General features: G+C 39.2%; 1 protein-coding gene across 4 annotated transcripts in view; it reads right to left on the bottom strand.

Moving 5' to 3' along the window:
- Nucleotides 1-12205, bottom strand: part of TPK1 (thiamin pyrophosphokinase 1) — a 301560-nt gene that overhangs the window by 180914 nt on the left and 108441 nt on the right. For 3 of the 4 annotated variants that reach the window (XM_038130027.1, XM_038130030.1, XM_038130029.1), the window contains exon 3: nucleotides 4081-4150. In XM_038130027.1, the coding sequence (XP_037985955.1) occupies nucleotides 4081-4150 (70 nt within the window). The remainder of the gene's footprint in view (nucleotides 1-4080; nucleotides 4151-12205) is intronic. The other variant, XM_038130028.1, reaches the window with a different exon arrangement.

Below are 12205 nucleotides of genomic sequence, written 5' to 3'. Positions count from 1 at the left end.
TAATCAATGGCCTGAGATGTAATCACAAGGTGTTGAGAAACAAGTTCTGCAGTGTGATACAGATAAACAACCGTCTAATGCTGAAGTGGAAAGCAGTGCTTCATAATGATTCAAGAAAATTCATAATTGTATAGGCAAGGCAGACAGAATGAGGCACAGCAAAGAACCCATAAGACCTGTAACTGGTTAGTAGCAAATGTTTAGCAATCAAGAATGGTTTAGCAGTAATCCTTATTTCTAAGTGGGAACTGGTGTTAACAGTCTAAGGAAAATAACCTTTCTGGACTGTATAATCAGAGAGAGAAAAGCACCAGCATTCAGTCCTTTTTCACTCCTGCCTTTCCCTTGTCCCTAGCACTGACAGTTCCCAAGGACCAGCCTCTTTAGGGGAAAGTTATCCTCCCCTTTTTGAGCCCTCATGCTCTAGAAGGCAATTTGTTTTAACATATAATTTAAAAAACCTGGCATGGTTTCCCCATGTTAGCACTTACACAAATTGAGGTTTTCTTGGACAGGTTTGTTTTTAAACAAAAATAATTGCAACTCAGATTTTTTGAGAAAATGAGAAAACCAACAAACATCATAAAAACAACACCACAAAACCAGAGGAAGACAGATAACATCTTACATATGTTAAACTCATGACATAAAGTCTCATTGCTATGTCAGCCTGTGCCATGCTCCAGAGAGGAAGGTGTGAACTTCCTTTGCTTGATGAGTCTATCACAAAAGCAAGTCAAGATATCAGTGGACAAAATAGGAAACAGATGGAGGCAGGGGGCTCTTGAATCACCCTTTGCTGCTTTTCATCCACCAGCACAGGCCAACATAATGAAAAGCAAGTTAAAGAATTGTTCAGCACTGAAGAAGAGCTACAGCAACCATGGGAGCAGCAAAAAGAGGCTTAAGAGGGAATATCTCAATTAAACACAAGCATGCAAAGACACAACCAGTAGAAAGATGATGCATCATCCCTCTGCACCCCTTCCAGGATATTGACACAATCAAATACCTCTATAAAGTGCCTGTATGCCAACACACACAGTATGGGAAACAAACAAGAGGAAGGATAGATCTGTGTGCAGTCACAGATCCCACTGTGATTATGGAGATGGATAACTCCCGTGGCTGGAATGTTGTCATGAAGGGCTATACACTGTTTAGGAGAGATAGACTGGGAAGGTGTGGTAGTGGAGCTGCCCTCTATGAGTGAGGTAACACTTGGAATGTATTGAGCTCTGTCTTGGTGAGGATGATGAGTGAGTTGAGGGCTTATGAGTTTGGATAAAATGACAGACTAGTAAGGGTGATGCTGTTGGGTGTGTTTGCTACAGGTTGCCTGGGCAGGAGGAGGAGGTTGGCGAGGCCTTCTACAGGCAGCACGAAGCAGCCTCAAAGTCACAGGTGCTGGTTCCTGTGGGGGATTTTAACTATGCTGACATCTACTGGAGAAACAACACAGTGAAGCACAAAACCATCCAGGAGGTTCCTGGAAAGCCTTGAGGACTACTTCCTGACACAAGAAGCGGATGATCCTACAAGGAATGGTGCGCTGCTTGAGCTCATACTAATAAACACAGAAGAGCTTGTTGGAGATGTGAATAATGGGCACAGCTTCGGTTGTAGTGATCATGAGAGTTCAGTGTGGGGAAGGAGGAAGCAGGGTATTAAGATTGTAACCATGAACTTCAGAAGAGGTAACTTTAGCCTCTTCAGGGATGTTCTTGGAAGAATCCCATGGGAATGAGGCCTGCAGGAAAGAGAAGTCCAAGAAAGCTGGTTCATATTCAAAGATCACTTCCTCCAGTCCCAAGAATGTTGCATCCCAGTGAGAAAGAAATCAGACCAAGGGGAAAGAGGCCTGTGGATGATCAAGGAACTCCTGTCACTACTTCAGTGTAGGCAGGAAATATGGAAAATAAGAGGCAGGACATAGAATCAATGTCAGGACACTTGGAATGAATACAGAGAGGTTGTCACAGTAAGTATAAATGAGATGAAGAATGTCAAGACCCATCTGGAATTAAAGCCGGCCAAGGCTGTCAAAGACAAAAAGGGCATCTTCAATCCACTGGGGTCCCTTCCAACTTTACCTATTCTGTGATTCTGTAATATGAACTTATCTCCAAAGGAAGAGCACCAGTACACAGCACTCATCTCCAGTAAAAGAGCACCATACTGCAAGCTATTCTTTTCCCAAAGTATTATCACTATTTCTCATTCTAAAGGATTCTTCATAAAATTTAGTGTCATTGAGAATCAAGCCCAAAATATCAATCAAATTCTTTACTTATATCTGTTATATATTATAATATCCCTAAAATTAAAGGACTATTGTTTTTTAGGTTTTGATACAACACAATTAGATATCAAGACTTTGAATAAAGTATAGTTTTAAAATGTTAAGACAACATTAAAAATTATTAGTATGTCAGTAGAGTCTGAGCAGACAGCTCTTTAATAACAATGGACAGGGAATTTAAAGAAAAAATACTTCAGAGAAGTAAATGGATATTCTTTCCAGCAGAATGATTTCTTTAAAGACAAAAATCCAAATTATGCACTCTTTTTTTTTTTTTTTTTGTTTCAAAAGAACAACTTTGAAGGTAAAATATACCCAACCAAAGCAATTAAGATGAGAAGAACAAAGATAGAGGAAAAGAATACTCCAAGGGCCAAGTATGTAAGACTGAAAGAACTATTAAGTCAAAGTACAATCATCCATTTTCCCCCGAATTATATTTATTTCATACAAACATAAAATATGTGCAGAACAGATTAATGGGTTACCATTTCTCTTTACCAGAGAAGGTAAAGCAAAAGCTCTCAAATGCTGTTCTTTGGAGAGCATCACCATTATCAAAGAGAACTGTTTGCTGCAAGTCAGTCTTGAATTCAAACAGACACCTGCTTAAGTTTTCCATGGCTTTGTGAGCAACTACTAGAAAAGGACAAATAGAATTTTTTAAAACATAGTGTGCAACAGTAGTGCTTCCCAGATTCCAGTCTTAGCAGTTGCAGAACTTTAGATAAACTTCTCACAGATGACAAAGGAAGAATTTTTTACTTTAATTTTTACTTTTGGACTACATCCTTCTTCTCTAACTCTTGTCTTTTTTTCTGAAGGAGAGGAGGAAACTGAGCTTCCTCTTGTCCCCATCATATACCTTCCATGAGATGAAAAGCAAACTTTGTGTCAGATTTTGCTGTATGAATAAAACTGTTCATAAGCTTGTAAGTTCTACCAGATGCCTTTCTCATTCCTTTGCTCCAACAGTCAGTGTATCAATTCACTTTTATTAAAATATTTATTTATGAATTCCTGCTCAAAAACTGTGAAAATCCTAAATACAGCAAAAAGAGTCCTTAGTAAGCTAAGTTTGCACAATGTTTCATGGTTCCACTACAACGATAAATCATTTGAATGAAATATTTTGCATCACAAACCCCACTCAACACCTCTGCTGCAGAAACCTGGGATGTTTTACAATTTTAAATGCCATTGCAGAAAACAAGAACATCATTTTTCAATCATATTTCCTCACCTAGTGTACACATTTACAGATAGTGTTTGTACTTGCCTTTGGTCATTTATAATGCCCGGATGCTAATTTAAAAAATAATTCACAAAGAAGACTTCCTAGGAAGTCTAAGTAAGTAAGATTTCCTCTAAGGCCTCATGAAAAAAGAAGAGGATGTACTTTGTTTCAGCTCATGGTGACAAGCATCAGATATTCCTCTAGGCAACCCTTGCTAGGGGCACAGCAAATTTTTTCAGAGGCCTAACTCTGATGGATGCACAAAATAAGACAGACTGAGAGCAGAGCTTTCAAGAAGAAAAAAGACCAGTGGGCTTCAGTGAAAATGGTGTTTCAGGCAACCTGTGTTTTTATAAATTGTAGCCAGGAATAAAAATTTAGGATAATGTGGAGAAAATATTATACTACCTGCCACAGTTCATTAAAGTACCATGCACAGAGCAAGCAGCTTCTTAAGTAACTGAACAGATCCTGCTCCTCCACATTTTACTTTCATTGAGAAGAGATGACTTCAGTGACTTCAACTGTATTGCTGACATACCTTTCCTGGCTCCCTTCTGTGATGTGGTAGAGAAGATTGGCACCTCCATCAGCACAAGCTCTCAAGGCTGCTGCAAGCGAAGAAAGAAAACATCAGCACATTTGCATTATAAATGAAAATCCACAACTAGTTGACAGTGCTGTGTAAATTAATTGTTCATAGTGGCACAGGGAGTAAGCTTGAGGTCTTGTATGGCTTTTAGCTTCCAGTACTTTACTGCTTTCCCTGTTTCTCTAAATAGAAATTTTAACTGTTTTGATGAGACTAGTGCCCATCTCCATCTGACTGTGCCATTGCACTTGCAAATAGCTTATTTCTGTTATGAATAAAGTTCTATATGTCTAATTCAATGAACAACAAAGTTGAATTTAGCAACAATTTTAATTGAGCAGCAATTTCATATAAAATAATACAATCAAATATAATCAAGCAGATATCAAAATAATTTGGCAGTGGTTTGGATAAAACATAAACAAAACCAACCAGGGTACAAACCCGACCAGGGTACGGGGGAGAGTTTCTCACCCTGCCTCCCGTATGAAAAACAAAGGAATCCAAAGACAACTTATTTACTGCATGCTAATACATATTCATCAATATTTGACCATAAATCTCCTCCTATTTTCAATTCTTGAAAACTACGTCACTGTACTGCACAGCGCCTGCTCCGCTTGTTTCTAAGGGGTCTTCTGGCTCTTTGGTTGTCGCTTCCGATGAAGGCTTCTCCTCATTGTCCCTGTCCTTTGAACAACCCCACAGGTTGCACATGTGCCCCAAGTCTTGTGTTATAGAAGCCAGCATTATATTACAAAAATGAGCCTTATTATTTCATAGTTACCTGGAATCATCCAAATTTTGTCCATTTCATGTCTGATTCCTTAATTATCCCGAAGACTATTCAGTTTTGGGATGTTACTTATCTCAAATTACATCCTGCATCCTACTTCTTGTGAACATTTGAAAACATGTTTTGTTACACTAATTACATATTCTTTTTCACTATTACTTTTTAACAAATATTTTCTATAATGTCAATATAGTTACAATTGTTAGCACGAATGAGATTCATTTATTACATTTCTATCTATCTGAACCTACTGCCCAGCCAGCTTAAACTACAAGACAGGCAACTATTAAAACCTGAAAAGGCCACCCTCTATCTACAGATGGATCCTCCACCTTGTCACGAGTGAGAACTTGCACTGTAAACACAACTATCTTCTCACCCAGGCAGAAAGTCCCCTATGGTGGCTCTACAGCAACCTGCATAACAATTGGGAAAGAAAAATAACCAAGAGTTAATAATGACAACACCCTTTTTCTCTTCCCCCCCCCCCCATGACACAAAAATGATAACATTATTACAGTTCCGATATTTTTCCACAGACTGCTTGACTCTTCTAATGTTAAGTAGGTGGTTTATGTCTTAGCTTTAAATCTTGGACTATCCTGGTACAAAACCACAACATGTTTCAGTACTTCCACCTAACTTGGGGACCACAAAGGGCATATGCCACTAATTCCAGTTGATTTAAACAAAAAGAGACATGCTGTTGTGATCCTTTTGTTTATACAGACTTAAGTCAGAGAAGAGACAAGTCTAACACTCTTACAAAATCAAACATTAATTGTTATCTTTTTTTCACAAGCTTCCCTATTAATCATTCTTTAACTAACACACAGCTCTTTCACAAGGTCTTTAAAACCTGATAAGCTATTAAAGATTGAAAATGACCATCTTGTCTTAGCAGTCTTTATCAGTTTTGCTCTGAGATGCACAAGTAAGATAACTATAGCACTCAAGATAAAAGAAACTGTTGCTTCCACGCTAAGGCAGATTGTTCCTTCCAGGCACAGAGAGACTGACTGGCAATACTGAAAGTGCTGAAAGCCACAGGGCCAAGGGGAAAAAGGGGAGAGATAAGTAAAAAAAGGTACAAACAATCAGATCAGACACTTCTTGCTGCTAAGAATCCAATTTTCAGCCAAAGCCGCTTTCCTTTGGTGTGTATTTTTCAGTCAGAACCACCCGTCAGAAACTACACAAACCTGCATCTTGCCTTTTGGTGTACATTAGATGGGCAATCCACCTCCCCCCTACTTAGCCAGCCTATACAAATTGGGACAACAGAGTTCACCTCTATAGCTGTTCTCATCTTTAAGTCATTCTTTCCTATGTGGGTGCTAAAATCCCACAGGGAGTGTTTGTAAATGAATATCGAGTGTGCAGTACCAAGTGACCTTGACTGAGGATTTTTGGGGGGGCAGGGAGAAAGAAGGAAACAGGACAAAACAAAAGCTACCAGTTTGACTGGCTATGGGTGACTTTGGGTACCTCAGCTTTTTTTCTTTCAGGCTGAAGCCATGAGCAGAGCAGGAGAATAAGCACTGTAGTCCTCTGTATTGTTTCTAGCGCAACTTCTGCAACTGCTCTCTCCAGTACCCACCATGGCAAGCACTACTGCCCTCAGCCTTCTTGTACAGACCATGCCCTTCTCCGTCCCCTTACACCCCGTCACCCACTCCTTACAGCATCCACCCAAACCCATATTAACAAGCCAAGGTCAAGGAGATTTGATCCTGAGAAATCTTATCATGTGAAGAAATTTCTAGATTATTCTAGAAGCTTGCCAGCCACTTCCTATGATGATTCCCTGCTTCAGGCAAGTGTCTATTCATCCAGTCAGATGAATACAAGATCACAAGACAAGAACACTACTTTTTGCCTGCTGTGTTTGACTGGAAAATTTTAACTTCTCCTTTCACTTGAGGTTCCAGCTGAAAATGGATTGATATACTTCCTTCCACCTGGACATACCTGTTCTCTCAGGGAGTTCAGCTTACACAGAACATAGTAATGGCCCATTGCAAGAACTGTGTGTAATACCTGTCCTTAAGTCAGCCATCCTGTCCACTGGGTTATTTAGCAGATAGAAGGCATCCAAGCAAGGCCTAGGACCTAAGGTACATGACCTGCTTAAAGGATGTTTCCCAGACATTTCCAGACAGCCACAGCTTTCTCTTTCTGAAAATGGTGAGTTTTCCATCTGTTCTCCCACATTAAAAAAAAAAAAAAAAAAAAAAAAAAAAAAAAAAAAAAGTAGCTTATTAGCTTATAACTTCTGAGAAAAAAATAATGGGATGAGATACATAGAAAGAGATTAAAATCTATTATTGGTCTCAATTATTTTAACACAGCCAGGGCCTTAACTCTTGTACATTCTCCCAATGGACTTACCACAATTGAAGGCTGGCCCAAGAGCTCTTCATCTGATCTTACAATTTTAAAACAACATGACCCAAAAAAACCCAAACCAAACTAAGCAGTACAAAACTGTCCTGGTTTAGGGCAAATTTGGGACAAAAACCTCTAAAGGGGTTCCTCTAGAAAGCAGATTCAAGCGGCCCCTCTCCTAACTGGTTCAGGAAAATAGATCCTTGGGGAAAAGTGGAAAAAAACTGTTTATTTACCAGGCAAAGCATTCACCAGCACAAAAATAAACAATATTAAACAATAAAACCTCTTGCCACTCCAAAGGACATGACAAACTCTGAAAAGTCCCCTCCGTGGGCTGTAGCTTGGCTCACTCAGTCTCCTATCAGTCCCTCCTGTGCTGGAAATGACTCGGCCCAGGCCCAGCCTGGTGGGCCACAGGTGCGAGCTGCTGGTGCTGCTCTGGGTGTTCAGTCCAGAGCAGGTTTGAACAGGTCCAAGAAAAAGAAAACCCACACAAAACCCTCAGCTGGCTAAAAGCAAAGAAGAGCTCTGTCCTGCTGTCCGTGCTGCAGACAATGCAGTCCAGGAGCAGGATGCAGGGGAGCAAGTGCAGTTTCTGATAACAAACTCCACACTCCTTCTCTCCCCACCTCACTCTCGGAACAAGTCTTAAAGGTGCAATATCCAGCATAAACAGAACAGACAGCTGGGGATACAAGCATCGTATAGCCAACCCAGGACAAAAACAAATTAGTCTTCAGTCTGGTACATGTAAAAGTACTGAGATTCTCCCAAAGAAAGGAAGGTGCCTAAGTAACATATCTATGACATTTGGATGTTTTTCACATGAATATGGTGCTACTATTTGATATCTCAAATCAAAAGAGTTGCCTTATATAATTGCAATTTAAAGCTGTCCCTCACATATTTATTCTTATTTATTAAAAAAAAAATTAAACTCCTGTAGCATTGTAAAGTTATTTAGAGAAACAATTTATGAGGTACTGATCCTTCACCAGCAAGTTAATAACTTACACTGAAATCAAACAAAGCCTCAGTTGCATTAAGGAACTAGCAGGTAATTAACAGATTGGCTGGAGGCCAGTAAATCATAATATTTCTACAGCTATGAACTAAGTTTTGCTCAACAAAAACTAATGATATATGTTAGCTGGAAGAATATGTATCATTATTACCTGGAAGTGTTTAAGGAGATGGTCAGCAATTCTAAGCTTACAGTTTGGATGGAAAATTCTCTATGAAAAATAATAGGAACTAATTTTTAACAGTGCCTTTTTTATTAGAGACAAAATTGCTTTACAAAGAGCTATTTGGCCAAGGTGCACCATGGCAACTGGGTAGGCAAATCTAAGAATCTCTAGGCACTTTGCAACAGCTCACATGAAACCTCATTAATTATTTCAGTAGAAACTGAAGGACCTGAACAAGATTTGGGCTTTGTTTTGCTTGGCTTGGCATTCTGAACACAGAAACACCTTCTTCTGAGATGCTTTCAATTTAAACAGATGAAAAATAAATTAAAAGGTGGAAAGTGACACAGATGGATGAAATGCTAAGGGTCACAAATGGATCAAAGGCAAGTTATCTTCTAGGGCGACGATGGTGAGGCTTATAAAGTGAAGAATAACTTAAGTGGCCAGTCAGAACACCAAAAGTCTTGCTCTTACCATCTCTTCTACCCCAAAAGGTACCATCATATTATGGCAGACCCCTCAAATTTGCTAGGTGGGCTGCACATGGAAGTGTGCTCTTGCTTATGTATGCCAGAAAAATCTAAGTCACCAAAGACATTATCTAAGGGCTAGAGGCAGTTAACCTGGCCTCTGTGAAGAGACACATACCAAGGAATGGTTGTCCAAGTAGGTCACTGGTGGGTCAGGAGGACCAACACCTCCAGAAAAAAAGTCGTGATATGCAATTGGTAGCTGTGGCTTTTTCAACCAGAACAACTGGAAGCAGAGGAGGCCTGTGATTTTGGTTACCCAGCTCAGCTGCAGAGCCCCATCGTACCTTTTCATGCTTCTGGTAGTAGAAGAGATGATGCTAAGAGGACAAGTGCACTGCAGCCCCAGCCTAGCATGTGAATTTGCACTCCTTGGCATTACCACAAATGAACGCATTTCCAATCTCAATATTCTGTGTTAAACTTCACTCCTCAGAAATAGCTCTGTCTGCCAAATTACCACCTTTTCTATCTGTTGGATTCCTTTTTCATATAACTCCAGTGTCAGCCAGGGAACTAGAGCATGGAGATATAATCAAAAAGTCAACTGTTTTATTGTGCAGGAGGGGGAACTCAATGCCACTGTCAATAACTGCTTCCCAAGTTATTGGGAGCAGCATGTGTTCAGTTCAGTCCAACTCTTGCCATGTCTGAAATTATGGCCAGAGTTAATACCCCTCAGGCCATCTATGCCAAGGAAGAGTTACATAAAGAGCATATTATCAAGCCATCCTATCTAAGAGTTACTCACAGGCAGCATGAATGAAGAAACAGAAGCCTTTCTGAGCAATGCCCTTCCTTTTAAATGGTGCATCTTCTGCTAGTAACCAGTGAAGCATGGTTACTAGCAGAAAACTTAAAACTTCCTGTCCCTGTGAGATAGGATATGAGCAGCATATGAAAAAACACAAAAAAGGGAGGTCTTGGCTGTGAGCTAATAAATTCTGATACTTTTTACAGAAAAGGAGCAAGTATATGATTGTATTCAATAGCCCTGCAAATTCAGGGGGGGCAAAAGACTCCACAGAAGAGATGCAACTCTTGCAGACTAAGATGAGTGCATAGAAAGGGAATAAATTTATAAACATTACCAATACATCGGAAAGAAAAGCATAACCTTATTACTCCTATTCTATTATTCCTTCCAATTAGCATTAAAAATATATTATTTTCTGAACAGATCTTGAAATAAATTCTTTTTTTTTTTTCTTAAATTCAAATTTGTGACAACTGTCCTTAAACTGCTTTAGTATAGCCCCTCTGTTCCTTTCCTAATTTCACACAACTTCTTCTAGGTATGCAATCTCTTTCCCTCATTCCTTTATTGATTCAGTAGCCTGGTAACCATAATTAACCTGCCAGCAAAATCTACGCATAAGAGAACTCCGCTTAATTAATGACTTGGAGTTCTGGTAGTAATACATATGTGAAACAAATGGTAGATACACAGAGAATTGCTTGGTTGGCTTGATACATAGGGCCAACACATTTTTGTCCCAGTATTACTAAAAAATAGCGGTTACCAACAACAAAATGCATAATCTGTATTTATGTGCTGTCTCATTTTCTCCTTTGTCCTGCAGAACCTGCAAAAATAAATTTAACAAACCCATGGCTTTGTACAGCTGCAGATTGCTACAAAGGGTATCAAACTGCATCTCAAACTATTGCCTCCCACCCATGCGTTTCCACCTGTGTTATCAGGACTGTTTGCAGCTGCTATTCCATTTCAATTACAGGGCACTGCAGACATCCCTCTTCTGTCAGCTGCAGCTCTGTTTAGCAAATCAACTACCAATCCATAATAGTTTTCTGCTTTGTGGTTGGACACTGGTCTTGCTATGAGGCTTTTTAACTATTTAAAATAGGTCTATCCTTATGTTGCAAATGAGTGATTTGGCTACTTAAAGAAACACCATCAAAGACATTGGTGAAAGCAGGGTTTAATATAAATTTGTGAAAATACAACTTTATATAGTTTGACGATAAGGTTCACTCTACTACTTGCTACAAAGATGAAAGCATACAAAAGAAGATCACATTAGAAACAATTTGAAATGATTTACATGGAAGCTGGGAATACTAGAGGGGGTAAGGGTGCAAAGGATCCAGATGCAATGATAAGGGTGCAAAAGGGCTTAGCAGCTCTTAGTCACTGAGTAATTAATATTTACAGAGCAATTTGATAGTGTTCCCTACAATTATAACAATGATTAACTATAGATTTGAGATGGTAACATTCATACTATAATCAATTCAGAGGCACACAGATAAATTTATGTGTACACTCTTTTGTATTTGTGCAAAGGCACCTATCATAAATTCCCCTCGAGTTCAGTGAAATGCTAACATCAAATCCCTTTGTGCTTGCCAGCAGGCAAGGCTTCACCTCAAGAAGTGTGGAGATGGGGTGGGGTGGGGGTGTCAGCCCAGGCCTCAATGTTAGTGACAGTTCTTTGAGTATCACAGACTTGAGGGCATGCAAGCTCTGAGGTGTCACACTCAGAGGGTTGCTATTCTAAAATTGTTTGTGTGTCCAAGAAAGATCCACCAGCTACAAATCTCTTATACCTAAACCATGACTCCTAAACTGTCCATATCAAAGAACATAGGTACCCACCCATTAGTCCTGAGGCAAATGAATCACCAACACTGGAGCTATGCTCCCATATGGACCAGACTGGATCTCAATATGCAAAATTACTTTTGAGAAGGTAATTATATGTTTCCTATAAAGCTGCTATGCTTCTTTAATTACTCTGTTTTGAGCTGTAAACATCATAGAGATCTCAGCCTAGCAGTAGCAAGATCCATTAAACAATTGAATATGAGAAGACAAGGAAGAAACCAATATGAGAATGAATTAGGAACACTATTCTTTTTCCAGTGCATTGATTCAATATTGAGCTAAAGCCACACAGATAACACTTCTCTTTTAAAAAGTTCACACAGAAATTAAACACATGGAAAAGGAAACCATTTCTCCCACAGACAAAAACCACCACTGAATTTTAGTCAAAAATGTTACAGTCACAAAAAAAAAAAATCTTACTTTAAAAGAAAAATCTAGGAAAACTTATATTTTAACACTCACTTGGGGAAAAAAAAAAAAAAAAAGAACAGAGTAACCCTTAAAAAATAAATGTATAACTACCAAAACCCAC

Source organism: Motacilla alba, chromosome 2 (genome assembly GCF_015832195.1).
Source record: "Motacilla alba alba isolate MOTALB_02 chromosome 2, Motacilla_alba_V1.0_pri, whole genome shotgun sequence".
NCBI classification, from domain to species: Eukaryota; Metazoa; Chordata; class Aves; order Passeriformes; family Motacillidae; genus Motacilla; species Motacilla alba.
The sequence above is the reverse complement of the archived record's forward strand: the minus strand, read 5'-3'. Positions and strand labels throughout refer to the sequence as shown.